The 26,797-nt window shown below is 48.3% G+C and overlaps 11 protein-coding genes and 1 non-coding gene across 14 annotated transcripts; 6 read left to right on the top strand and 6 right to left on the bottom strand.

Annotated features, from left to right (window-relative positions):
• Window positions 1-195: 195 nt before the first annotated feature.
• On the bottom strand, window positions 196-1,693 carry FOIG_13412 (uncharacterized protein). Its single transcript, XM_031214562.1, has 2 exons — window positions 985-1,693; window positions 196-932 (listed from the first exon to the last, which is right to left on the bottom strand). Exons 1-2 carry the CDS (start codon window positions 1,554-1,556, stop codon window positions 341-343), a joined length of 1,164 nt encoding a protein of 387 aa, XP_031055653.1. The 5' UTR covers window positions 1,557-1,693; the 3' UTR covers window positions 196-340.
• Window positions 1,694-2,509: 816 nt separating this feature from the next.
• On the bottom strand, window positions 2,510-2,599 carry FOIG_13411. The gene has a single exon. It is a non-coding gene; the product is annotated as a tRNA-Ala (tRNA).
• A 2,696-nt stretch (window positions 2,600-5,295) lies between these two features.
• On the top strand, window positions 5,296-7,709 carry FOIG_13410 (uncharacterized protein). Of its 3 annotated transcripts, XM_031214560.1 has the most exons (4): window positions 5,475-5,572; window positions 5,701-5,822; window positions 5,906-7,201; window positions 7,251-7,629. In XM_031214560.1, exons 2-4 carry the CDS (start codon window positions 5,748-5,750, stop codon window positions 7,317-7,319), a joined length of 1,440 nt encoding a protein of 479 aa, XP_031055651.1. In that variant the 5' UTR covers window positions 5,475-5,572; window positions 5,701-5,747; the 3' UTR covers window positions 7,320-7,629. The 3 variants fall into 3 exon arrangements, with proteins under 3 accessions (XP_031055650.1, XP_031055651.1, XP_031055652.1); XM_031214559.1 differs by having other exon boundaries at window positions 5,296-5,822; window positions 7,251-7,709; XM_031214561.1 differs by lacking the exon at window positions 5,475-5,572 and having other exon boundaries at window positions 5,576-7,201.
• Window positions 7,710-7,732: 23 nt separating this feature from the next.
• On the top strand, window positions 7,733-9,667 carry FOIG_13409 (uncharacterized protein; the record flags this gene model as incomplete). The annotated part of the gene is made up of 2 exons (XM_031214558.1): window positions 7,733-8,629; window positions 8,744-9,667. The coding sequence occupies exons 1-2, from the start codon at window positions 7,859-7,861 to the stop codon at window positions 9,665-9,667; spliced, it is 1,695 nt and encodes a 564-aa protein (XP_031055649.1). The 5' UTR covers window positions 7,733-7,858.
• On the bottom strand, window positions 9,648-10,870 carry FOIG_13408 (uncharacterized protein). Its single transcript, XM_031214557.1, has 2 exons — window positions 10,410-10,870; window positions 9,648-10,356 (listed from the first exon to the last, which is right to left on the bottom strand). Exons 1-2 carry the CDS (start codon window positions 10,728-10,730, stop codon window positions 9,772-9,774), a joined length of 906 nt encoding a protein of 301 aa, XP_031055648.1. The 5' UTR covers window positions 10,731-10,870; the 3' UTR covers window positions 9,648-9,771.
• A 128-nt stretch (window positions 10,871-10,998) lies between these two features.
• On the top strand, window positions 10,999-13,222 carry FOIG_13407 (uncharacterized protein). Its single transcript, XM_031214556.1, has one exon. It carries the CDS (start codon window positions 11,163-11,165, stop codon window positions 13,110-13,112), a length of 1,950 nt encoding a protein of 649 aa, XP_031055647.1. The 5' UTR covers window positions 10,999-11,162; the 3' UTR covers window positions 13,113-13,222.
• Window positions 13,223-13,780: 558 nt separating this feature from the next.
• FOIG_13406 (uncharacterized protein) lies at window positions 13,781-15,690 on the top strand. The gene is made up of 2 exons (XM_031214555.1): window positions 13,781-14,779; window positions 14,847-15,690. Exons 1-2 carry the CDS (start codon window positions 13,914-13,916, stop codon window positions 15,433-15,435), a joined length of 1,455 nt encoding a protein of 484 aa, XP_031055646.1. The 5' UTR covers window positions 13,781-13,913; the 3' UTR covers window positions 15,436-15,690.
• Window positions 15,446-16,107, bottom strand: FOIG_13405 (prolyl oligopeptidase). The gene has a single exon (XM_031214554.1). The coding sequence runs from the start codon at window positions 16,065-16,067 to the stop codon at window positions 15,663-15,665; it is 405 nt and encodes a 134-aa protein (XP_031055645.1). The 5' UTR covers window positions 16,068-16,107; the 3' UTR covers window positions 15,446-15,662.
• Window positions 16,108-17,675: 1,568 nt separating this feature from the next.
• On the bottom strand, window positions 17,676-19,673 carry FOIG_13404 (uncharacterized protein). The gene is made up of 3 exons (XM_031214553.1): window positions 19,136-19,673; window positions 18,820-19,084; window positions 17,676-18,772 (listed from the first exon to the last, which is right to left on the bottom strand). Exons 1-3 carry the CDS (start codon window positions 19,570-19,572, stop codon window positions 17,753-17,755), a joined length of 1,722 nt encoding a protein of 573 aa, XP_031055644.1. The 5' UTR covers window positions 19,573-19,673; the 3' UTR covers window positions 17,676-17,752.
• Window positions 19,674-21,036: 1,363 nt separating this feature from the next.
• On the top strand, window positions 21,037-22,710 carry FOIG_13403 (uncharacterized protein). The gene is made up of 2 exons (XM_031214552.1): window positions 21,037-21,454; window positions 21,507-22,710. The coding sequence occupies exons 1-2, from the start codon at window positions 21,219-21,221 to the stop codon at window positions 22,537-22,539; spliced, it is 1,269 nt and encodes a 422-aa protein (XP_031055643.1). The 5' UTR covers window positions 21,037-21,218; the 3' UTR covers window positions 22,540-22,710.
• Window positions 22,711-23,547: 837 nt separating this feature from the next.
• FOIG_13402 (uncharacterized protein) lies at window positions 23,548-26,023 on the top strand. Its single transcript, XM_031214551.1, has 5 exons — window positions 23,548-24,050; window positions 24,101-24,331; window positions 24,393-24,548; window positions 24,599-24,685; window positions 24,734-26,023. The coding sequence occupies exons 1-5, from the start codon at window positions 23,578-23,580 to the stop codon at window positions 25,899-25,901; spliced, it is 2,115 nt and encodes a 704-aa protein (XP_031055642.1). The 5' UTR covers window positions 23,548-23,577; the 3' UTR covers window positions 25,902-26,023.
• Window positions 26,024-26,194: 171 nt separating this feature from the next.
• On the bottom strand, window positions 26,195-26,722 carry FOIG_13401 (uncharacterized protein; the record flags this gene model as incomplete). Its single annotated transcript, XM_031214550.1, has 3 exons — window positions 26,195-26,209; window positions 26,269-26,609; window positions 26,656-26,722. 3 exons carry the CDS (start codon window positions 26,720-26,722, stop codon window positions 26,195-26,197), a joined length of 423 nt encoding a protein of 140 aa, XP_031055641.1.
• Window positions 26,723-26,797: the final 75 nt, after the last annotated feature.

Here is a 26,797-nt window from a genome sequence, read left to right as displayed (position 1 = left end):
GAAGACAGTCATGAGCTGAGAGTGAAGTTATGGTGCAAGAAAGCATTCACTTCTAAGACCAAGGTTCAAATCAAAATGAATGGGCTCCATATTGGGGCGGTTCCGTGACATTGAAAATGGTAGGGAACTGCTGATGCCTTTTCTCAGCAACATCCTTGGCTCAATTGAAACTAATCAGATTGCACAGTCAAAGTTCGCACCTCCTGATAGGGTCTTTTCTTTCGTCTAAGTTGTGAGTGGGACGTAGCTTTTCATCAAGTTCATCCTGTTACTTATCCCAAGTCTCGAAAAAGTGCAGACCGTTAGATTTTTCTATAATCCTATAATTTAATGCGCTATTCTACAGTCCGGTCTTCTTCAAGTCTATAACGCTCAGGCTAACCTGGTTGGTGCTGCTAGGAGGCAACCACCCGCCTCCAATAATAGCCAAGAAGTTATCATTCTCCTTGAACACCATAAGCCCACGGGTATACGCATTAGGCTGAGGAGTAGCAAACTCGACCCAAGAGTTCTCAGCACCAAGGTTCTTGTTGACGAAGATTTGAGACTGGCTTCCGGCACTGACGATGATACTTCCGTTGGCCCCTCCAACTGAACTCCAGACGACGGTAGGAGAGCTGACGGGGCGGGTACCCTTGTTGCTGACCAGAGCATATTCCTTAGCTGCCAGGATGTTGAGAGGGTTGGAGGTCAGGCGGTAGAAGATTCTGCAGCCTTGGGTGCCGCAGGTCTCGTAGACAAAGATGTACTGGCCGTTGGGGAGGAGGGTGATTCCTGGCATACCAGGTCGAGCGTTGTAGTTGCTATCAGCGACGTCGTTGACGAGAGAAGACCAGCTGACGAGATCGGTGGTAGTCTGGTGGGAGAGCTTCTGGCCGTGCTTGGGATCACGCTGATCGGCGTAGTAGCAAACAAGCTTGTCCTGATAAACCCTGGTTTTTAGTTAGTTAAGGTTTCTTGGGAGGTTGCGGAAGGAGTTCGTACATCATGTGAGGCTCCCAGACTGGTGTGAGGCCGTTGTTAGGGCGAGCTTCGCCGCCTGAAGCAATGCTGCTAGCAAATTTCCATGTCTTGCCACCATCAGTGCTAGCATAGACGTCGATCTTGGTCTTGCTCAGATCGGTAGGAATGCTGTTTCCTGTGCATAGGATAGTTCCCTTAGGGTATTTTCCAATAGCTCTTGGCAGTTCATAAAGGTCTGGCTGATATCTCAATCCCCAGTTGTTAACTGTATCCTGGACCTTTCCAATCTGAGTCCACTTCACACCACCATCTGTAGAACGGTAGATGGGGAAGTAAACCAGCGGAGGCTCCGGGGAGTAGTTCTCCCAGGTTGCCAGCAGAGAACCGTCTGAGAGCTGGATGGAGCGGGCGTAGAGAACCCGAGGGTCTGTCCAGCCAGCATTGGAAGGAGGAGAAAAGATGACGTTGTTGGAGAACGTGGAAGTAGGGACAGCACGCTTGGCGGGCGTAGGAGGCTCTTGGTTGGCAGTTGGAGCAGCGAGGACTGCAGAGAGACTCAAGAGCCCTCCCCAGAGAAGAGATTGGAAGCGCATGATTACTGTGAGATGCAGGCGAGGATGCCACAGTCTCTTCTCTCGTTCCTAGCGATCCTCAGCACTTCTTATAGCGACTGACATATTCACATTCCTGCCTCGGCAGCTCCCTCAGCTCGTCACCCATAGTCTTGGCGATCAACTTCGGGATATCTACCGACCATGCAGGCCGCGATGTCACGAAGTTTTCTCTCCAGCGGCGGCATCTCAATGGCGCGGTAAGTCTTGCATGGTGTCATGACCTCCTTTTCTAGGATAATAAGCCGTTGATCCCCCTGCTCGTCGCGGTTTGTGGGGTCCCCGCGTGAACATGTTTTTGTGCGGGGAAGATGTTGACGCGCTTTGGCTTGATTGGGTCGACGGAGAGGGAAGCTCCGAAAATGGCTTAGATCTTGCTTTGTGAGAGAGGAATACGGACTTTGAGGTGATCTTTTGCCTGTTTGTGACGTAGCTTCAGGTATATCAGGTTCGCGGAATGATTTCGTGGAAATGGTGAAGTTATCCCATTGGGTTGGCCCCTGGCAGGCTTAATTGTAAGCTTAAAACTTGATGCGCTCCAATCATGAGGCTTCACGCAGCATTTTGAGCGTGACTCGAACTTGGTCACCAAGCTGAACGCCGAGAAATCACAGTTTAGCGAAGAAGCATCGCAAGGTAAAAGACAAAACATGTTGGCGCATCTAAGAATTGTAACAAAGACCTGCTGGAGAGATTTTACTATATAACTACTAAGTGCCTAGATGGTGTCAAAATTCAAAAGCTTACCCGGTAGCGCGGGGATATAAAAAATCGAAAAGCGAGCGATAAACCATATAATCTCAATCGCACGACATACTTCTCGGGCAAGACACCAGCTTTAAAAAGAAACCTCCTCTTATCCCAAGATAGCTTATGATTGTCAATTGACAAAACGCAAAAAGAAGCGGATAACAGTGGGATTAAACCACCTATCTTGGACGAACAGGGAATCGAACCCTGGACCACTCCCAGATTATTCTAATGAATTATGCTAAGGGAGTATTATACCACTAAACCATTCGCCCGCAACGACTTATGATTGGTAGGTAGAGTTTCAGTGATTATGCTCTATATTACCGAAATCATTCTGAGTACCTGGATTCTAATGCATTACCTTACTAAACCTCAACTGCCATGCATGGGGAAACTGCAGTCTACAATCATATAGCCTCTATTACCTACAGTCACTCAGCCTGTAGTACCAGCCTCTCAAATCTCGGAACCCCGTATTCTCTATCATATAGAATGTTAGAAAAGATCCAACAGGGCTGCGATGTCTCAAAGTTGCAAAACATGCATCAAGTCTACCTGAATGGATAGGTAAAGCCGTCAAGCCACTTCAGTAAGGCCGATCCAGCCAACAGCAGAATCACGACAGGGACTAAGCCCCGGCTCAGACCCGAGCCCGGGTGAGATGGAAGTCTGCATCCGTGTCCGTGAGCAAGCCATCTTTCATGCAAGTCACTGCTGAAGCCAATAGGCACAGATGATTCCCCAGCTGCCCACATGCCGCCGATACTTAGCTCATGTAGGCGTCTTGCTAGCTGGGCTTCCCCCATCTTGCTGAAGATATGAATGACGGTGCTGTTGGGTCAACAGAGCACTCTTCATCTCAGGAAATTGATGACAGCTGAGTTGCACTCAGCAGCTTTTGTGTTGACGACGGATATAGAGCATGTAGCTTGTGTTAGATGGAATAAACTACCATCTGTGTAAGCCAGCAGGTCATGCGACTTCTGTGAAACTTCAGCGCGCATTCATCAATCTCTTGGTACTACAGCTATCAGTCTCAGTCGCGGAGGTTCCGAAGATCGGCATCAATTCAACCCCTGAGTGAGTAGCTACATTGAGATCATTAGCTACTGATAACTATTTGTCAAGAAGGCAGATTACAGGGACGATTTCGTCTTGCCAGAGTAGCACAAATCTGCAAAAACACGAGTTAGTACGGGTCTGCTCGTCATGGTCTCACGCGCGAAACGTGTCGGCCACGTGGAAATTGGAACTAACAACTAGCTAGCCCTGTTATCCGGCCAGAGACTGTCAGGGGTTCATGAGTCAGTGCCAATGAGCAGTCTTATGAATGTTCTAGCAACTGCCGATTTGTGACTTGTTTAGCTTGCATAATCAATGCAGACTGTGGGTTGCTGGCGGCGTTACGGTTTCGTGTTCGCTGCTGTCTCATTGGTGGTGTTTGTGCTAGGCTGGGGAATACGCGGCTGGCATCTACCCGGGACTCATGATCATGCAACTCATGCGATCAAAGAGATTACAGCCTGAGCCGTATTATGCATGGGTTCACGGTGATCATGTTGGACTGTCGGTAATCGGGAATTTTAGGAGCCGCAATTGCACCCTTGGGGAGATAACAGGATAGAGTGTAACTATCGCGACATTCTGAAAAGGTAAATGCCATTCCAAGAGCCCAACGGAAGCCGTCACGGACTTTCGGGTTCCCACGTGGATGATTTCTCCTGAACAAGATTACCAGGGTATTTTCAGCCCTGAGCACAGACAAGCGGAACCTAAACCCACTACATCTCATCTCCCGCCCACTGATCATTTGTGATAGTGACACTGTAGCGCAAAATGGTGTATCGGGGTTGAGGCCGTTGTCCCGCCGTTCTAAACTATTGAAGCGGATATCTGGGGTATCCACAGAGGATCGACATGCATTTGATTCAGAGAACGAAAGATCATGAGCTCTAGTGCGAACAAAAGTGCAAAATGACCCGGACTGTTGGTTTCTGGAACTAGTCTAAGGATCCATTGTCTGTGGACATTCGTCTACTGAAGCTCATAAGCATAAGCGAGACAACACAGAAAGGGAACGATCGGCGATGATGTATTGGAGGTGAAACGGGCAATGCAACCACCACGTCAAAAGCCAAGTCAAGGGTCTTTCTAGAAACAGTCGATTCTTCGGCATCAGCAAGCTTTCATTCAATTCATCCATGTCTCATGGAGAATCGGTCGAAGGGAGATCTCGGAATTCCCGCGAGCTGTTCTCCCAGATTGACGAATCATCTCGACCCCCGTTGGCTCTTCAACCCAAGTGGAACCACTTTTTGGCGCCATGGAATCGTAATTTGCGTTATCTCGTTTAGCGTCTCCTTGAGCCTCAAATGGTTCACTGAGTCGTTGGGTGAGGGGGGCGCATCTCACGGCCGAGTCGGTTGGCGCCACAGTAGATCTGGTCCGTTGATGTTCGGATCATGTCCATGTCCATATTTCCATTGGGGCTTGATCATGTCACGCAGCGGAACCGCAGGCGCAATTTGCTTCAATGCCAGCCCAAGTGGGTGAGCGGAGCCGGCGGTGTCGCTTCAATGTTGCATGTCGATCATCGGTGAAGATCACCAACAACATTTCAATACAATTGACAAGGGGATTTTCAGCTAGCAAAAAAGAGAACAGCAAGAGAGCAAGGTCGAATTGCCGGGCGGTTTTGTTCCATATTTAACCTGACTGCAAGGGTAACCTTTCCCGTGTCTCGAGAATTTTCCTAGATTGATGGAGCTGCTTTAGGCTCCAAAAAGTACGTGATTGGTGGAAAAGATGCTCCCAAGACTCTAGACAGATGATGCTAGACTGGACTTGTCCTAGATGCAAACCTTGGTTCCTTCGGTGAAAGGGGCCATGGCCACAAAGGTTGGTCCCTCACAAAGCAGAATCGAAGCTCAAGCGGCTTATGCCTTGCAGTAAACAAAACAATAACATGCGAGGCTGGGCTGTTTTGAGCTGAGTTATCAGGGCACACCAGACAGGAGGAGTGCTTGGCAGGTGGTCACTGCTCCACGGACTAAAGGAAACGCCAGCCTCTGGTGCATCTCGCAGCAACATCGTATGCACGTGGATTAATCAACAGTCTAATCTCCATCTAGATCTAGTCAGTCGCGTGGTCGAGCGGCTCGCCATGTGGTTCTCCGCTTCCCACGAGGAAAAGACTCTGCACCCGCTCGCTCAAAGAGGAATCGTTCGGCGGCCGCACGAGTAATGTAGGTCCCCTTTCCAATCCTTTATCATCTCCGGCTCCGCCATCGCATCGTCGCCCGGACCTGCTATCGTCCGCTCATCTGTGCTGCTTTTTTTTGCTTCTTCGGATCTGAAGTGATGCTTGACCTAGGAGGTTCTACAACTCTGCAGAGGCGAGCTTCAACGCAGGTATCCAACATGTCAAAGGGAACAATTACGCAGTCGTCGTCGCGATTGCTATGCGCGTCAAACGATGACCGACCGCAATCAAAGGTCGGTACTTGACTCCGGACATAACACCGGCTATAACAACAACATTTGCTTCTTTGTTCAACACCACTAACAGCTTCAAACAGGACCTCCAGGATCTCTTTTCCGCTCTCCTCGCCAGTCTTCTCCCTCTCGTCCCTCATCGCGTCCGCTTCATCAAGATCGAACATACATTCCTCGCTGAAGATGCTATCCACAACCTCGGCAATCTCAAACTTACCCAGTCAAATCGTATGCCCGATCCTAGCAACCCATCGGGCACCGTCGTCTCCACCTCCACAACAACCTTCTCTATGAACAAGAACACAGCCCGAAATTTGTGTCAGCAATTCGTCGATGCCCGATATATCGAGTCTGCCGATGGAAAGCCCGACCAGGTGTTTCAACAAAGAGGTGGAGTATGGAGACCAACGTCCAAGGGTATCATGATCTTTGACTGGTTCTGTCAATCAAATGGCCTTTACCAGGATCAGCTTAGCGAGCTGCATTGTCTCATTACAGGGCCTTTGTTGCATCTGGAACGAGATGTCAAGACCGATAAGTGCCATGTCGATCGAGCCACCACTGAGGTCGTCTTCTGTCGGTTGATCGGTGTTGACGGACGAGGCAAGAAGGGGCCTTACTCAGAAGGTGCAGCAGGTATCCGACTCCAGCCAGAACGCAAGGTGAATGGGAAGACATACCATGATACTTGCACTGGCCAAGTCATCGCTGAGTGGCTGCGAGACAACACGACATGCGTCGATCTACGAGAAGCCGTCAACATGGCAACCCACTTCGTGCACTACAACCTCATCGAGTCAGTGACAACAGACATGGCCTACATGAATCAATTTGCCGCCTGCAAACTCTTCCAACCTACTCCCATCGCAATCTACCAACTCTCCCAGCGCGGTCAAGACCTTGTCGAGACTAGCTCATCGAGTCGCTGCTCATCACAAGGCAAGACAGACTCATCATCAGCAAAGGGCGGCGTCAACGAAAGCAACCGCCACAAGCTTGAAAAGATCCTCCTCGACCCTACACTGCGATTGTTGTTCCGTGAGAACCTTCGAGAGACTTACTGTGAAGAGAGTCTTGCATTCTACGAGCAGGCTGATGAGATCATTCGGGACTCTAAGGCCATGCTCGAGACGATGCTAAAGGACAAGAAGGGCGATGATGCCGCGAATGAGCTTCTTTCTCAAGCCCATGTTGTCTTCAACACCTTCCTCGCACCCGGGTCACCGCGAGAGGTCAACGTCAACCACAAGATCCGATCAAGTCTTGCTCAACGAATGACCAAGGCTCAAGCTCTTGATGCCACGGTAGCAGATACCTTGAAAGAGGTGACATCGCTATTAGAGACTGCACAAGATGCCGTCTTCAAACTCATGGCCACTGTAAATAATTCCCCATACCGCTCTGCAACATCATACTAACGGATTTCAGGACTCTGTGCCCAAGTTCCTCAACAACCCAGCAGCCGAAAGCCGACTTGTTCAGGCCGGCGTGCGATGATACCCCTACTTTTCCTTGGAGACGGGATGTTCGATGTAATAAAGCGAGCGAGCATAGCTACACCAACCACATTACCATTATTCTAATGTTTTTATTTCCTTTGTCGCATAGCAATTGTACGATGGTCGGAAATGATTCCCCCATAGATTAAGATAGACGGAGATTTTAGGCTGAGCTGACTGTATGTCATACTGCAGGGATTGTTCAACGGCTGTGTTACTTGGCATAACGCATACTGCATAAATTTATATAAGGCTGTGAGCATCAATACCAGATTTTGAGCCCCTCCATTTTCGATCTTTTCGTGACATCATCTGAGTCTCCTACGAAATGGAGTCATCGCAAAGTCGTTTGTCGGCTTATTGGAAGGGTCCTCATAGAGCTGGGAGCTCGAACGCGTCTTCGGATCAAATTGAGCTCCTGTCACCATACGAATCTTTTAGAAACAGCAAGCCTCAGACCCCAGATCTCGCTAGACGGGCAGTGAAGACAAGCAGCAAATTCAGGTCTTCCACGACAGACGGAAGTTTCACCCAAATATGGAGCAAATACACTCTAAAACCGTGGAATATGTGTCTCTTGACAGTTCTTGGTACTGCATTAGCAAGCGGTCACCATCTTTTCTACTTAGCCTTGACGGACAAGAAGCCACCAGCCAATCTCTCATGCTGCGATATGGTACAATAATTGCCTTTTGCGCTAAAGCAAGCCTAGGAACTGCTGTCGCCATGGCCTTTCAGCAGCGAGCATGGCTAATCGCCCGCCATAAGATGGCGCGGCTCGAAACAGTTGATGCGGTCTTCACAGCCAATAACGACATCTTTTCCCTCCTGACATGGTCCTCCCTCAAGAACTCTAAGATCGGAACCCTGCTCGCTCTTTATTGTTGGATTACACCGTTGGTGGTAGTTCTCACAGCTGAGACACTAGCTGTCGTGGCCGGAGTTACGGAGGAGCTAGTATCGTGTCCTTCTGTCCGAACGCTAAATTTTGACAATGAGGCCAACTATGACTGCCGTGAGAGACCAGTAATCAATGGAAGGACACTCCGATCTGTGGCGCATTTCAATACTACTAGCAGGGAGACGAAGCCTAAAGACTTCAATTTGACGCATTTCGACTATTGGAATGCTGCGAGTACTATGTACAGGTCTGTTGTGTCGAACAAGGCGGTCTTCATGCGTGAACCCCTTGTGAGGGATGAGTCAGCTGAGGAGGTCTGTTCGGATGGCTGGAATTGCACTTATGTTGTTGAATTTCTGGCGCCAGGGTACAAATATGAAGAGGTGGCTTCTGGTGTTGGGTCGAAGGTGAAGAAGCTTGGTGACGCTGAGCCGCCTTTCAATACTTCGCTTCTTGCCCCAGAAGGTAACTATACTTACATGTCTATGGCTGCTAGGGAGAATTACACCACCTACAGTTAGCCACGGCCTAAGGACTTGGATGTCTTCAAAAATGAGCCCATCATCTGGATTGGCTATTCGACTGTCAAGAACATCAACGAGCAACAGCCAAAGAATAAGGAAGAAAAGGGCTGGGATATAGCCTATACGGCCGTTATCTTCGGCTGTGAGCATTATCAAGTCAACTACACTGTTAGATTCGACTACGTCAGAGGTGCCCAGTCATACAAGATTAAGAAACGTGAGTATGTCAGGAAGGTAGTCAACACAACTCCAGTCTCAGAAAATACCCCCGGAAAGACTTCAAAGAAGATTTCGGTCCCCGAAAGTAACTGGGTTCATCCTCAAGACTTTAAAGAGTATTGCCGAACGGCTGTATATCACGTAATCGGCAATGGACTCCGACGATATGTTGGAGGAAGCGTCAACACAGCAACCAACAAAACAACGACATATATTCTCCTCACATCCTTGGGGGCTAAGATAAACCCTCTTCCCATCACAGACCTGCATCAAGGTATTCAGAAGCTTTACGAGGATCTTGTCATGTCCCTGTTTTCTGAACCATCCTTTGTTGCTGTCGCTTGGGCGTCGAACGGGAAGCCATCAGGGACTGGTAAGGGAGACGCATCTACGAGGTATCCCTGCCGTCAGCAAAGACAAACCACGCTCTTTGTTTGCAAGCAGGTTCAGCTATTATGTGTTTACGCAGCGAGTATCTTATTAGCAGTCATCGGAGTATTGGTTGGTATACAAGCATATAGAGAAGCAGGCGTAATGCTTAATATGAAGCCTTCCTCGATTGTCGGTGCCTCAAAGAATGGGGCGTTGGGTGCAGAAAGTGGTGATGCTAGGACGGGATATGGTCTCGTACAAGACAGGGCTGAGACAAACCTCAGAGCTCCTGGAAGGGAAGGAAACATATCACAACAGCGGAGGCTATAGGCCTCGGGAGGGACAGCTTGTATATAATACTTCATGATACATGACTTTGATGACGGGAAACATGATGGACTCTTTGCCTATTGTCATCTTTTCCTTTTTTGAGCTTATTTTGCGTTAAACTTCTCGCCTTTGACCAAGAATGCCACCATGGCGCCTTCGCCCATCCGAAACTCAGGCGCCCCAATAACTTCTAGGATAGTAGATATGGTGAATGAGTGAGTGGTCAAAGCAATGCATGATCCCGAATCATGTCTCCAAACATCCTCAAGTAGTTCTTGTGTCCGGGCAATATGTGCTTCATTCGACTCTGATTGATCAGCATGCCATAACACATCTTCTTCGGCGAAGCCTGATTCCAACTCATAGTCGGGATAAGAGGCTTGAATCCACTGTCTCATCCTCCGCTTATCGCATGTATGATTGGTAAGTCGTTCTCGAAGATATTCTTTCACTATAGGCCTGAACTCAATCCCTTGTCCTACGATGATCTCTCTGAAAATCAGACTCGTTGTCTTGAGGCCTCGAGCAAGCGGGCTGGTATAGATAGTGTCGGGGACGGGGAAGCCCGCATGCCGGATGCCCTCGGCATACATCTTCCCGAGGTCTGTAGCTTGTTCGACTCCCTTTTCAACAAGCTCGGCATCAAGCCAAGTTCTATTTGCGTCACCGGGTAGCTTTGACCAATGATTCTATGGAGTATCAGCTTGCTATGATCATGTCCAAGCTACTGGGAGAGGCATACCTTCCATTCTTCTGACCCAACCTCCTCCATCACATCGTTGTGAACACCGTGGCCATGTCGCGCAACCAGCAAGATTTTATGTATGACATCTGAATTGTCCTGGTGATTTAATCTTTCGACGTGTTCAGTAAGTCTCGTCCATTCTCGATCATCAGGCAAACCGAGATTTGGCTGAGTGGTGAGCTTCGATCCAGGACATGAGTGGGAAATCACGGGATAGTCAACAAACCAACCAGGTTCGAAGGTGAACTTATACGAGCATTTAGGATCTGACATTGGGACAGATGAGAGAAGTGGTGATAATAAAGAACCTGGATGCATTGAAGGGGGTTGTCGGCAGGTGTATTAGAGGTCACCTTGACAAGTTAGACAGGCAATTGTAGTGAAGGCAAACTGAATGAAGCAACATGGAAAGCCTAGACCATAAGACTCACGACTCATCAAATATCGATAAAGACATGGCTGACTTCGTGAGGCAGTGAGACGGAGGCCCCCTCATTCAGCGGCCAATGACGCAACGCCAACAAATCCCGCGTCATGCAGATTAGACCAGCGTCTCAAAACACATGACAAATATCACTGGTAACACAAAGAGGAGACATTTCAACCGCAATCACTAGGGCGGGATCATAAGAGCTAGTGGATGGCTAAATCCTTTATCGCAGGTCTTCCTCCGGCCTTCATTCGCTTCTTTAGTCCAGAGCATCATTTTTACCAACATATTTCTATATTTTTCTTGCACATTAGGACCCCATGGCTCTAGACTATTCAAAGTTCCCAGTCAAAGCTGGTGAATTGCGTCTAGTGTCACTCGACAGTTGGGCTTCAGATATCACCAAAGCAGAATGGAAGCTAAGAGTAGTAAGCTTGCATGATCCATTGACACGCTACCACGCTCTTTCATATAGATGGGGAGCGCCAATCAACGAGGAGCCTTTCAAATCATATACAAACGAGCTTGTCGCGCCTATCAAAATTGGCAATGGGGAACTTAAGGTTGCTATAAACCTGCTGGACTTCCTAGTCCAGGTGAAGGAAGACCAAAGGTTGAAAGATAAGGAGTTCTGGATCGACGCGATATGCATAAATCAGAATGATAACGATGAGAGGAGTTATCAAGTCAGCAACATGATGGCTGAGATCTACAGAAGAGCAAATCCTGTCATTGCATGGCTTGGGGACTCGGATGCGCATACGAAGCGAGCTTTTGATCACATGGCTAAGGTAGCTGACCGGAACATCCTTCCATCCTTGGGTATACCAACTAGACGAACAGGTTCTGAGCATTCTGATGAAGACGAGGCCTGTTGGGAGGCCATTGGGAAGATCTTCGATCGTACCTACTGGAACAGATCATGGATCATCCAAGAACTCGTACTCCCGGAGCACGTAACTCTCCGCTGCGGAGCGTACTCAACAGATTGGGATGTATTCGTGAAGGCCTCACATAACATAGCAACAAGCCCTTTGAAGCAGTTCTACGATGGTCGACCCGCCGAGGGAACGTCATCTTCCACCAGCAGCTTGAAAGCGTCCCGTAACTACGGAGTGCCGGCGATTCTCGAGGCAACGAAATCAACTATGGCCACAGAGCACTGGGCCAATGTGCTATTATACACGCTGATACGATCCCGTGACTGCGAGGCTACAGAGCTTGGGGACAAAGCATACGCTCTGCTGGGTCTTATCCAAGGTCGTGAAGGTATTGAACAGTTGCCGCCGTTGCTGTGCCCGACGTATGGAAAGGATTGCAGTCCTGGAAAGACGTACCTCGACATCGCCACTCAACTTCTCACGGACTGTGAGGATCTGCTCGTCCTTTCTTGCGCAGAGGGTTTTCGCAATGTTAAGTTAGACGGCGCAGACCTTCCCTCCTGGGTTCCTGACTGGAGTGTCAGACATCCTCTTGGTCTCAGAGTCACAGGATATAAGAGATATCAAGCAGATTCATTCTTCTTTTCGCCGGATACGAACTTCTCACGTGAAGAGAAGCTCACCCTTTGGCCTGCTACGTTCGACAAGAGTGAGCTTACTATGACTATCCGCGGAATGCAAGTGGACAAGATCTCTTTCGTTGCAGAGTCAAAGCGCGATGTTTTGAATTGCAAACCTTTTCCAAGACTCTTGGATATGTTACTGAGGCTGCCTGAAAAGTATGGAGTCACTGGCGAAGGTCGAATGGAGGCTTTCTGGCGAACGGTGACTAAGAATACTTATGGAGAGGCCAGACTTCCTCCGCCAAGAGGATCATCAATGGGGCCTAGTTTCACAAAATGGTTAAAGGAGAGAATGCAGTCTGTGGTAGTGTCTCCAGAAAACGAAAATTATTGGACGAATCTCAAGGAAGCTTTCAATAAGTTCTGGCCCCATGATGCAGAATGGCTTGCCACCGCCAAAGGATGCGAGTCTGTCTCATCGATGGAGTTTGGCTCGCAATTTGCATATGGGGAGTACCTTCGACCCTTCATAACAGAGAAAGGGTACGTCGGACTTGGCTCACAGAATTTGCAGAAGGGAGATACAGTCTGGGTGGTGCCACGATCACGGGTGCTTTTGATATTCAGGCGTTTGGGCGAGTTTGATCCACAAGCGGATCACCATTGCCAGTTGATAGGAGGGGCCTATCTCCACGGGTTCATGGATGGTAGCTGGCGGGGAAAGAAAGCAACGAAAGATGACACGCAAGCTATCATAATTCACTGATCAATGACCCTAACACTATTTAGTGTATATAACGTACATAACTATGCATACTATGTAATCGAGCCACAAATTAAATACACTGACTAATTTGATAGTACGTTCATCCTCCGAAACATCCGACATAGACTCCAAAACTCTCACACGAACTAGTAGTTCGGTCCGTAGCACCCTCGCCCTCGCCAGTCTAAGATAGATTACACAGTCATCCTATTTTACGCGATGTACGTGTTCATGCAATCAGGACCATACCATTGCAGCGGTACTCGTTTGATCGCCGCTGACTGGGGCAAATAAGTAGCAGGGGTACACGAAGGGGCCAACCCATGCTGCCCGCATCTGTTTGCTCAGCTGGAGAGTTACCCTCTGAAAGCCGACATGGAATGAAAATTGTGTACTATTTTCTCTCTTTGTGAAGCTGCAATCACGTTTTTGACCATATTTCTCCTTTGTTTGTGGAAAGGCCTTGACGATCTTACATTTACGCGAATGTTAGTGGTTTCAGGATAAAGATTTCCCCGCCTCGAGAAATAAAGGAGTGTATTCGAGCTGTAGCGTGGTTTCAGGGCCGTGTAGTTAAATGACCATCTCATCGAGGCCAGGATTGATTGGAGCGGCTTCAGGCTTTCAGTTTAGACTTTTGGCTTGAGACTCCTGACCAGGCGCTTAATGTGGATTATTGCAGAGCAAGAAATTGATAAAAGTGTTTCTGATATGCTTACTTTCAGTTATCGGCTCCTGTACATTCATTCTTTCGTTCTGTCGTTTGCCAAGAGCCACGCTCGTTAACAATTTACATTCATTATGACACTCATTTACACCATCTTGTTTTCTTTTCTTTTCCCTCTTTCCTACGCTTTCACTCACCCCGGTCTGCTGGTCACCGACACCGATATTACTCGCATCAAAACCAAGCTCGCTGAGAAGAAAGAGCCTTGGACCGCGTCATGGAATAAGCTGACAAGCATTCCATTTGCCAGCGCTGACTACAAGAACAATGCAGTCAAAGAAGTGAACCGGGGCCAAAATGGGGAGGTCCTATGGCACGATGCAGCTGCTGCGTTCAACCTTGCTCTTCGCTGGAAAGTCAGTGGAGAAGACCAATACGCAGAAACCGCATCAGAGATCCTGATTGCTTGGGCCGATACTCTAGAGATCCTCAGCGGGGGCGACGACGCCTATCTTACCGCAGGATTGCAAGGTTATGAGCTTGCTAACGCCGCAGAACTTCTCCGTGACTACCAGCCATTTGCAAAGAACGGGCTATCCAGAGTTATCAATATGTTCAACAAAATATTCTTGCCAATGAATCTCGATTTCCTCAACCACGTCCTGGGGTCAGAGCACAATGTCAAGCACTTCTTTGCCAACTGGGAACAGTGCAACATTGCTTCTGCTATGGCTATCGCAGTCCTCACCGACAACCAAACCACCTGGGACTTTGCCGTTGACTACTTCAAGCATGGTGAGGGCAATGGGGCTATCAATAACGGCATTTCGAACATTGTTAAAGAACCTGGTACGGGCAAAGCACTTGGCCAAGGGCAAGAATCTGGCCGGGACCAAGGCCATTCGGCGATGAACTTCCAGGTGCTAGGTGCCATTGGACAGCAGGCATGGAACCAAGGGGAAGATCTCTTTGCTTACAATGACAGCCGCATCCTTCTCGGGTTCGTGAATCCCATTCCTATTTTAATTAGCTGCGATAAGGTCTTGTAAACTAACTTCTGTATACAGAGCTGAGTACTTTGCCCGATACAATCTTGGAAACGATGTACCATTCGAGCCCTACACAAACGGGATAGTCTCCTTCGATGTCATCAGCGAAGCCTCTCGCGGTGCGGTTCGACCTGCTTGGGAGCTGCTCTATAGTCATTACGTCAATATCAAAGGTCTTGACGCTCCTTGGACAAAAGCATACCTTAACAACTCTTTGGAATTCTTCGGAGGATTCGAGGGCGGAGCTGGATCTTGGGGAGAAGGCTCGGGCCACTATGATGGACTTGGCTGGGGCTCTCTTCTTCATCATCTGGATGAATCTGATATCCAAGCTGCGAAGTCCTCCGCTGCTGGCCCTGAACCAAGTACAACGACATCAGAGAGTCAGCCAACGTCAACAACTCTAGTGACAGTCCGTACTGCGTATGGATCAAAGACCGCAACAGTCGATGAGGGCGCCGAGACCGTTACAGTAAAGCCATCTGCCGTAAACGCCCATCGTTCTTCTACGACAACTGCCACAGCAATTCCTCAAATTACGGAAAAGCCAGGAAAGGGATGTCGTGCAAGGAGGCCGAAGAGCCGCAAGCATCACGTCGCGAACTAGGAAGTTGAGAGGGAAGAACTTTTGTCAAATAGCGGAGACCCCATCGGATAAGTGCCAAGAATATGCTGGGGATGGGTTTTGTTGGGATCTTGTTTCTTGTGTATATTAGAATTCTCGTAGCTGGTCTACAAGGGCAAAACAAGTGGTGCGAAGCTGAAGTTCGGTCACTATTGTTGAATATGAGGTAGCCTACAGTATATCAGTTGTGAGGCAGCTCACATGTCGCTTCACAAATTCCACTTCATATTTGCCAACACCACTCGATACCCATCAGCGTCCTCAAAAGTCTTTCCGCACTGATCCCAATACGGATTAAAGCTTGTGACAGAAACAATGCCCGCTTTCTCCATCCGCGCAACTGCATCATCGCATTCCTCTTTCTTAGGCAGGTAGAAAATCATGAGATTGTCCTGCGTAGGTGATCTACCGGCGTCATGCCCACGCTTCGCTGTGAACTCAAGATGATAGCCTGCACCCTCATGACCGAGCATTAGACCATCGAAGCCGTCGTGGTCACGAAATTCGCCGATCTTTTTAAACCCTAGACCGTCGACGTAAAAGGGCAGCAGGGCGTCGATGTTGTTTGTGGGGCGGGCCACGCGAAGGTGAGCTGATGCGATGGGAGCTGACATGTTTGTCTGTGGCGAATTTGAATGAAGCGGGAGTCCGGATAACTAAACCTCGATTTTAGGTCAGGCCTGGGTTTTCTTATACTCCAATCGGGGCCCACTTGACGATTTTCCGGGGTTGCCGATGACTCACCTTTAGTCCAACATCTTTTGGACCAAGGATCAAGGAACCAAAGGCGTTTGCCAAGCCTACAAAATCATATTTCTATCCAAAAATAAAATAACTGGCTCTCAAGATGTACTACGAGTCTCGTAGCGCTTCTATAGTCCTTGCACTGTTCAGGTCTCCATGATGATCAACTGCTACAGGAACTCAACGGCAGAGTAAAATATTATAGAGAAACAATAGAAACTACTTTTAAATCCTTGAGGTCTCCTTATAACTGGGCCATGACACATTTGTATCGATATTTGGTGCCAAGCCAATAATAACTCATTCGGTTCAAATTTGACGGTCTGACAATGAACTTGTCCACAGTAGATCCTGTCCATTTGGTCGACGTATGCCAGGTGAGGATAGCATACTGTTCAAATTTCCCTGCAGTGGTTCCACTGATTCACAGCTCTGACTTGTCCTCGCGATCCAAGGCCAAAGCCATGATCAACTCCAAGTAAGACATCACTGATTCACCGATTTGCTCTTGGTACATAAAGTCGGATTCTTTTCTTTGAAACTTTTAATTACCCATTATTCCTTGAACCCAAGAACTATAAGTGCAAGCAGACAATTTTCATTTTTCTCACTTATACTAGATCTTTTTCAATAAACATAATCATTAAAGGGAACAGAAATACCCCTCGTACTCACGAAGCGCAAATGCCGCCTCAACAAGGTTGCTGGGTCTGCCACGGAGTAGGCATCTACACACGTCGGCATTGCTGGCAGCAAAGTGTGCAATGTCCACATACTTCGCAGCATTGCCCTCATGGTGGTCACACAGCGGCATGCATCGCATTCCAGCAGACATATGGACGGCCACAGTGTCCTTGCTGTGTATGTCATGGGGCCGGACAAATTATGCAGTCCTCCTACCAAGATTACCATTATCAATGCAGTTGCATGGGTCATTACTAGACCTTTGCTTTTATGTTACAATGTTGGCGGCCACAGTAGAACCAGCCGATATATCCTCAGCGACATGGAAAGATTCATGTACCAATTTTGTTTTGGTCGATTAATCTATTTTAAGTTTCTTAAAGAGAAATATTAGTGTCAAGTGACTGCTAATCAGGCCTCAGCGAGCAAGAGAACTTCTGGTCGTAAGGCAAGATGCCAAGATTGACTACTCTAAGGCCCACTAAGTCTGCACTAAACTTACCTGAAGCTTTTTGTCATTCAGAATAAACGTCTCGAGTTTTGTTACCTTCCACACATGGGGATCTTGTTCATACAGGACACGCATTCATCCAAAACGGCATTCTACTCCTTTTTCAACCAAATCCTGGTTGTGAGGAATCAAATTTTGAGGTTAACTAGGTTTTCAGTTAATCTATGAGCCAGTGCATCAATTATCCAACGGCACAGTTAGTATTGAACAAGTCTAAAAAGTCGAGGGGGGTATTCGCGGATGAGGCCCAGGAAGGGGTAGGTCAAGGTACCTTACAGGATGTAGAGAGACAGTAACGGTGTGTTAAATATATAGAAACTTGTATTAACATCCATATTTCTTTCCTATTCCGTGTGGACTTTACTGTTTCGTACCATCGCGCACAGCAGTGACAGCAAACGGGTTGGCCGTGAAGGTTCCATTCGGGTCAGCCTTAGCCCTAGCCTTGCCAAGCCTCTTATACTTATCCGCATCTTCGTAGTATGCTTGCCAAATCTCAGGCTTACTCATATCCCAGTCTCCCCAAGAACCCCAGAGCACACGACGGTCCTGCTTACTGAAGGGGCTCTTGGCCCCAATCATGATAGTATCGTTAGTCTTCTGCCAGTTGAGAGCATACTCTCGGTACTTGGCACCGGGGTCGTGGAAGCAGTCTAGTGTTTGGACAACAGTGGAGTCTCGCCAACTGTAGGATGTGCCGTTGTCCTTGTTGAGCAAGAAGCGCGAATTCTTACCACCGAAACATTGGATCTGCACTGAGAGCTTGCAGTGATCGTATACTTCTCCTTCCTTGTCGCTCTTGTCGTTGTCGAGCTTCTGGTGAGGGTTGTATATCAGGTCCAAGCGCTTGACTACAGCATCAACCCAACCGTCCTTCTGAAGAGTCTGAGACTTTGTAGCGTAGGTACGCTTGACGTAGGGAAGCTCGAACTCTCGTCGCTTGGGGAAGATCCACTTTCCAGTCATGGTATCCATGCCCTCATCAAACTCATTGATCAAAAGGGTATGGTTGCTCCAGTCATTTTGAAGATCTCTGAACTGCTTGAACCAGTTGTCCACGGTAGAGTCGTACTTGTCGGTCTTGTTGGTAGGACACCATTGGGCATAGAGGACAATGATAGCAGGGAAGCTACCGTTAAGCAAATCAAGAACATCTTTGGCTAAAGCTGTCTTGATCTTCTGCTGGATCTTCTTCCAGATGTTGTCATCTCGGAGTGAAGGGAACAGCATGGTAACGGGGAAGTCTGTGCTGAGAACACTGCAGCAAAGGTCGTAGCCTCGTGGGGCAGTACCCTCGTCAGACATCTTGGCGATAAAGCCTAGCAGACGGCTGAGGACCTTAGGCTCATAAATCCAGAGGCCCTTCAAACCGTGGGGTCCCTGAAACTGTTAGCGTGATATTGCTTGTAGCTGGCAGTTTCTCATACCTTGAAGCCGTTAGGACCAGCGACAGTTCCCATGTAGCTGGAAGCGCGATAAACCTCAACGGTGTAATGAGTGATAATGCCGAAGTTGCCCGGGCTGCCACCGAGAATGGCGTAGAAGAGCTCAGAGTCACTCTGCTTGGTGACGTTCTGAATGGAGCCGTTGTGATCAATGAGACGGATCTTGATAATGTGATCGCCAAAGAGACCAAAACTGCGACCGAGTTGACCATAGCCACCAGTTTGGCCGTGACCACCGGTGCAGACGCTGAGGGGAATTAGCTTCATTAGTTTGCAGTAGCCTGTATAGTAGACTCACTAGGCACATTGTCCATGCGGCACGAATAGGTTGACCGAGCGAAGGTAGTCGTTAAAGTCTTGCAGTCTGTTGCTCACACCAGCCAACACCAGAGCTCTGTCATCAGGAACACCGTCTTCTTCCAGGACCATCATGTCCTTGTAAGTGTTGGTGAGGTCAATCTGGATGTTCTTGCCACCGGTGGAAGAGGCACCAGAATACTGATGACCACCCGACCTGACTGCGACGCTGACCTTGTTGTCCCTCGCCCATTGAACAGCTTTGATGACATCTTCATCTTCCTTGGGCTGCACAATGAGAGCTGGGTTCATGTCATGCTCTGTCTGGTAAGAGGTGGTAGCATATTGCTGATTGAAGAACTTGTAATCTTTTTGGCCAAATTGAGAAGAAGTGTCTCGGGAGTATTGCATCCCTTGGAAATCTTTGATCTTGAACATGATGAATGTGATGAGAGTTGAGTTTGTGGTGATTGGCAGAAGAATTGTGGCTTTAGACGTCCCTTATATTCTGCTTGCCTGCCAAGATCCCAAGAGGGGCGATGCTGGCCGCTGAACAAAACAGCGGCTGATCACACTGGCTTTTCAAAATTATTGAGCACATGTGCGGACGGTTCGCACTAGAGATTAGCGGTCTATCATTCCTAACAAGCTGAGACATGCGTAGTGGCTGCAATGGTTGGGGATGCGGCTGAGCTTGATATCAGGGATCATTTCTGAATAAGCAACCAATGGAGCTATTGAACTGATGTTACAAGTGAATCCTCTAACCTGGTTTTCATCTTTCACTAGAGTGAGACTGTGAGACACCGGCACTTGTAGCGTGAGGATCATGTGAATTCTGACTGTAATTTGACGTAGGTACACGTAAGACTTACTGTACTGCACATGCGTGTAAGATTGGGTGGTAGTACAAACACCTTTCTCAACCAATCAGCAATAGCCTTTCATAGCAGAACCGTATTCAGCCAGCCACTTTCTAGGGATGTTTCAACCTACCACGAGGTCCGACTTCCGACATTTTACGGATAGCTCTGCTCAAGTGCGGGGGAAACAGACACTTCGAGACTGTTTGCGGAGGTGACGGCTTGCATGAGACATAAGCTCAGTCGCACTATTGATGTCAAGGTTGTGACAGCGGGACGGAGATCGCGAGAATATTACGCGCGTCTAGTACCGTTTGCAGCACGGTAGTCATCATGCACTGCAGGAGGCTGAATGAGAGGAGGGGAAACAAAAACATGGCGTTGATATGGTGATTGAGTGGCCAAAAGAAAGGTGAGACATTAACGGTAAAGGGCAGATTCTTCGACTATCCCTTGGAAATGCAATTAAAGTTCGAGGGATTGCTCTTTTGAAGAATAACGTTCAACTACTCTGTAATAAGCGGCTTCTAAATACGATGGTTCGCCAAATGCAGTAACAAGCTATTCACACTAAAAGGTGCTCACGCACGACAGAACTGTGCCGCTCCAAGTGGCTTTCGCAAGGGAGAACAAACGGTCTAAAAAACACCGTATTTTGGTGATGGCTGTTCAATAGCTTGAGCCACAGAGTTCAGCTTTTCGCAAGGTGTGCATTTGTTGAGGTTTAGGGCTGCCGCATGTCCCGGTCTAGACCACGTCATTCCATTCAAGGTGGTAAGATTGGGTTTGCAGCTAAAATGTTTTAGTGCCCATGGCTGGCTTTTCGGATGGGTTTCAAAGGCTAGGTACGGCCCGGTACTTGGAAATGAAGGACGAGGAATGCGACGTCCGTCAAGAGACGGATTGATAGGTTTGAGATTATCCCATGTGATGGCGTTGCCGTGTTTGCTATTTGAACGAAGGATGATTGAGAGCCAATCATACTGAAGTTCTTTTGGATTATAATGTATGGCTTATTACTGGTCAGCAAGGAGTAAGCTTTAGACACCTTCAATCTCAGCCGCTCGTGGATGGAGGGAAGCCACTCCGTTAGGGCTGATAATGACCAAAGCTCATAATACGTATAGAAGATATATATAATCAAGGCCATCGAGAATACCCTTTCAACTCCCGCAAACTCTGTCAACACAAATCTCTTGCAACATCACCAATACCAACACAATGATGCTCCCTACTGCTCCCGTTGTCCCCATGGATTTGGGTGACGACTTCAAGTTCGGTCCTACCGTTCTTGACCCCATTCAGCCAGAGGACCAAGATAACCTGGTCCCCATCAATGGCTTCCCCAGTGTTGACCCCGCAGGTGGTGATGTTGCCATGTCCCAGCTTGATGTTCTGGCACACTTCTTTGGAACATACAGCGGATTCGGCTTCAACACCATTTTCCGCCCCAATGGGTCAGTAAAACACTTGGAAGACCAGTGGAAGTGTACACTAATTTAGAAAAAGAACAACTACTCCTACACCTCTTCCTATTCTTCCTCCATCTGAGGATCCCAATGACAACATCCTTCAGCTCAACCTTACATCCGAGTCCCTAGCCTTCGCTAAGGGACGTCTTGATGATGTCCCTAACCGTGGTCTTGACACTCAGGCTGATATCATGCTCAACGGTGTGCCATACACCCAGACAATTGCTGATATCACCGAGATGGTGAAGCCACCCAAGAAGCAGCCCGTCATTCACTTTGAGCCTGGTCTGTGGATGCACGTTCCCGCCAGTGAGCAGATGCCTGTTCTTGCAGCTTCTCTGTCCCGCATGGCTTCTATTCCTCACGGAACCTCTATCAACGCCCAGTCTTTCACGGCTACCATCACTGCGAAGGGCGCACCTGTCTTCTCGCCAGTTGACATCACCCCAACTGTTGTTGGCGGCACTCAGAAGATTCCGTTCAGAAGTCAGACTCTCACCAATAAAAACACTCACCGTCTTCCTCAGGATCTTTCAAGCTTCGACAAGGCCGGTACCATCACGCAGGCTATCTTGACTGACCCCAACACTGTGCTCCGCAACGCCAACGTCGGAAAGAACATCATTGAGAACACAACCTTTGAAGTATCTTCAGAGGCTCAGAACCCCAACCTCGGCGGCGGAACCAGTAACATTGGTTTCCTCATCGGTGCTGACGCTGGTGCTACCTCTGCCTCAGTCCAAGCCCGAAGCGGCAACGCGAACGCCGTCACAGTTACAGCTCAGTACTGGCTCTCCAGAGTTCGAACCCAGATCAACCTTCCTGCTTGCCAAAGCGCAGACAAGAAGACTGTTTCTCCTGCTTCTCACGGTCCACGTGATGCCGTTCCCAGGTTCTTGGTCGACATTGACGTTCCGGCTCCCAAGACAGTCAACATTGAGTACATCCAGATTCAGTATTCACAGAATGTTTCCCTTGACTTCAATGGTCTTTCGTGGCCTCACGTGACAGTTGGAACTTTGGCACCAACCATCCGTCACAAGCTGTCTCAAGTTCTTGTATCTCACTAAATAGTGTTATGATCCAGGTAGCTGGGACTGTCATTGAAGGATATGTAGCTTTGCTGTGGGCGCGCTGCGGCTTTTTGGCCCAACATATAGCGAGTTTAAACTCGAGCTCTGATACAACATCCAATTTCTTCACAAGTTATCTTCATCTTGACCTGGTAGCACGAGTAAGTCCATCAGTTTGCATTTATTATGCACGTGGCACAAGCAGAGCCCACTAGTCGCCCTCATTTGATGCGCACTTACTTCGTCGCTGAGAATACAAGATAGCATGCCAGCTCATACCTCTTAGCCTGTATTTTCATATCTGCACGATACAAAATGAGGCCAGACACATCCATGGCCTTAGCTCGAGCAAGAGGGGTAAACGTCCTGCCCTGGCGCCACCGAAGTTATCCACGACTGAGAATTCCAAGTCCAAGTTACATTCCCATCAGTGATCGTCGTTTACCTGTGCCATTAGTGTCTTTAAATGGTTTGTGGCTTGTGCCACCCCCGCCTTTTCCATTTCTCCCGTTGCTCCAACACGGGCCGGCTGTCACATTCCTGACCCGGACGGGACTTCAGCTAAAGAAAGCAGTCAGACTTGAACTCTATGGGATATATTGCATTGAACTACGGAGCTGTGGCTTAGAAATTAGGTTCAGTTTCTACTAAAATTTCCGACCGCTCAAAAGTTATTGGAGGATCACGTACTGGTTGTCTTCTTGTGCTGTTGTCAGCGTTGCAGTATTGCTTTTCTGCGTCAAGCTGAATACGGCACAGCATGTGATGGTTGCACCCCGTAGGTGATTCTGTGTCATTAAAATCTCCCCATTTGTAGACACATCCGTAGACATCATTGCGTGGACAGCTGAGGTTCCAGGAATGGAGGCGGGTTGATGCATACAGATTGAAATGGGGTTTGAATCACAATTCCCTCCTCCTGGTCATGCTATATATCTCAGGTTCCTCAGGCCTCCATAGTTCTTTTCATGTTTTCAGTGCAGACTTCCTTCAAACTGTCACCTCAAAAAGATCTTATAGTCTGCAATCATCATCATGTCTGTCCTTGATCTGAACTCAGATTTGTCCATCAGAAACCAATGGGCTCGCCAGCATATCAACAGAGCCATTCGACAGGATTGGAACGCCATTCTCGAACACAGCAATGATAAATCTGAGTTAGGTTCTCTTCCTCTTATTCCCAAGGCCTCTGAGCTCCCTCGCGCCCCTGCTCCTCAAAAGTCCTCTGCTCCCCATGATCATGGAGCTCAAAAGCCTCGGGTCATCAAGATCGGTGTCATTGGTGCTGGAGCAGCTGGCTTGTTCACGGGTATGGTCTTGGACTATCTTAATAGTGAACTGAAGAAGGGTTCAATCCCTCTCGCTTTTGAGTATGATATCCACGAGGCGGCTGGGCCAGATCGAGTTGGAGGTCGCCTGTTCACTTACAATTTCGGTGGTCAACGCGATACTCATGACTACTATGATGTTGGCGCAATGCGATTTCCCGACAACCCAGTCATGAAGCGGTAAGTCAGCCCCTTCTGCTAGATGCCACTTGATAGCTTATGCTGGTCAGCACATTCGAGCTCTTTGGAAGGCTTGGCATGGAAAAGACAGACCTAAAGACGAACCCCAGCGCGCCGGATGGTTCTCTCATTCCATACTACATGGCACCTAGCCCTTCCAACACAAACCCTTGGTGCTATAACGACATCACCATTTGGGGCGCTTCTTATCAGAGTGTTCAGACATCTGCTGGCACTGTTGACCCGTTTCAAGTTGATACTGATAAAAGCATCGACCCCAAGTAAGTAGTCTCATGAATCATGAATAGTTAGGTATCAAAATCAACTCTAACTATTTCTCAGGCTTCTCAAAGTCGGGCCAGATGAGGTTGTAAAGGCCAACATTGAGCCACTTCGTCAGGCTCTGAAAGAAGATGCTGAGCAGACTCCTCCCGGTGACAAAGGCTGGAAGATGATGATGGAATACGATACATACAGTACTCGACAATTCTTGGGCACGTGAGTACTTTCTGATGCTGCTTGTTTCCCTCAAAAGCTGATCCATCCAGTGCGAACCCGAATGTGAAACTCCCCAAGGACATCCCTCCCCCTCCGTATAACTATGATACCATTGAGTGGCTCGAGACCTTCAACGGGTGAGTCGCCATGACAGTTATTCCGGGTTGTTGCTAACAGCCTGGCAGAGGAACGGACTGGTATGACCAAGCTCACAGTGAGACTGTCCTTGAATCCCTTGACTTTGAGTTCAGCCCTGACACCAAGTGGTTCTGTGTGCTCGGCGGCGCTCAACAGCTCGCCAAGAAGATGGAAGAGAGAATTGCTCGCAAACCTAATTATCACAACCCAGTCGCTGCTATTCGCGCCCTTGACAAGATGAAAGTGGAGCTCCGGATTGAGGCTGGGAAAAGGCTTGAGATTCGCTCATACGACGCCGTCATGGCCACCACTACACTCGGATGTCTTGGCCGTATGGACACTCGTCAAGCTGGTCTAAGATATCCCGTCAAGCAAGCCATCCGCTCTTTGGGCTATGGTCAATCCTGCAAAGTCGCCATCAAGTTTGACCATGCATGGTGGATCCACGATCTCAAGGATTTCAACATTCGTGAAGCAGGTCTAGGTCACTCCGACCTCGCACTTCGAACTTGTGTCTATCCTTCTTACAACATCTACGACGACAAGTCCAAGACAGCTGTTCTTCTGTGCTCGTACACTTGGCAGCAGGACTCTGATCGCCTTGGATGTCTCATGTCGACAAACAAAGACCATAAGCAGAAGGTCGCTGATGAGCAAGTGCTTAAAGAACTTCTGCTGCGTGATCTAGCTATCTTGCATAGAAACAGTCAGATTAGTGAACAGGATCTGTACAAGATCATCAGAAAGAGCTATGTCGACCATCACGCCTATAGTTGGACTGAGGATGCCAACACTGCCGGAGCTTTCGCGTTCTTCAGGCCCCAGCAGTTCAGCTCCATGTGGAATAGAGTGATCCAGCCATCTGGCGATGTCATTATCGCCAGTGAAGCCTCAAGCCCCCACCATGCTTGGGTCGTTGGTGCCCTTGAGAGTGTCGTCCATGGACTTCACTCCTGGATGGGCTCCAATATCACTCTGGTTCCTGAGCTGAAGCATGCCAGAGATATCCTGGAGAAGGCCGAGCCTGGGAACCCCTTCGTCGGACTCCCTCCCTATATGGATGTAAATATCTCCAAGTGGCACGCTGTCATGGGTGTCGTAAGTCGCGATAAGCATCTAGAGAAGATGGGAACGTCTGACAAGAGCAACTTGCTGTCTACTGTGCTTTCGCACTTCGATGTTGAGGTTTTGAAGAAGGATATTGCTGCTCGATAAATGGCTTGAACTGACTCTCGGCTGTTCTTTTGGGGGCTTATAAGTTACTCAGATCGAGTATCAGATCAGTATGATAGTTCTACCATCCGCTTTTTAGCTTTATAAATCATTTTCATGTTATCCACTTTCTTGGTACATTGTCTTCGTCCATGATGAGCCGCAGGTTCCATTTTATTGCAACTTTCTCAAGCCCGTTCAGTAAACTTGGCTAATGCTAGGATACATCATGACCGATTCTGATGTCACTATTCGATTGGTCCCGGAAGCCTGGACAGATCCCTCCATTGAGCGTCTTACTCAGTGTTTTGCTATTATCGCGATGTCATGTCAGCAAGATATTTGTCCTCAATCTTTGAACTTGACTTACGCATCTAAAAGACGCAATGTATTCCCATGAATCAACATCAGGGTTGAAGACAAGCAACTCTCTTGTGTTAAGACACTCTCCATTCTCCCTCTGGGTGCCGTAGTCTCTGCAGTCGGTGTATGCATAGAACTTGCAATTGGAGTTTTCTTTCGTCCAAACCGATGTAGCCTTGAACATTCCGGAGCAGCCCTTGTTCTCGACACCGCCTCGGATGTAGTGGCCGCAGCTTACGCCGGGCATCCTTGAACCGAAGGTATAACAGTCGCCTTGGTTGCCTTCAAGGATTTTATACTCGGTTTCATCGTTCACGTCGCAATTATCAACGTTGTTGTAAATGGTTACTGAGAGATTAGCGAGAGTAGAGTATAAGGGACGGCGAGGTCCTACGGCCCCATGCTGAAACCTTGGAGACAGCAGCAAGGATGGCAAGCGAATTGGCGATTGGGAATTTCATTGTGGGCAGGAGCGAGGCTGCGTCGTAGGAGATGTTGAAATTGGCTCGAAAGCTTTGTGGATTGTCAATAGCTCA

This window comes from Fusarium odoratissimum, assembly GCF_000260195.1.
Source record: "Fusarium odoratissimum NRRL 54006 unplaced genomic scaffold supercont1.33, whole genome shotgun sequence".
NCBI classification, from domain to species: Eukaryota; Fungi; Ascomycota; class Sordariomycetes; order Hypocreales; family Nectriaceae; genus Fusarium; species Fusarium odoratissimum.
Note: the sequence above shows the minus strand (reverse complement) of the source record. Positions and strands in the feature narration are given on the sequence as shown.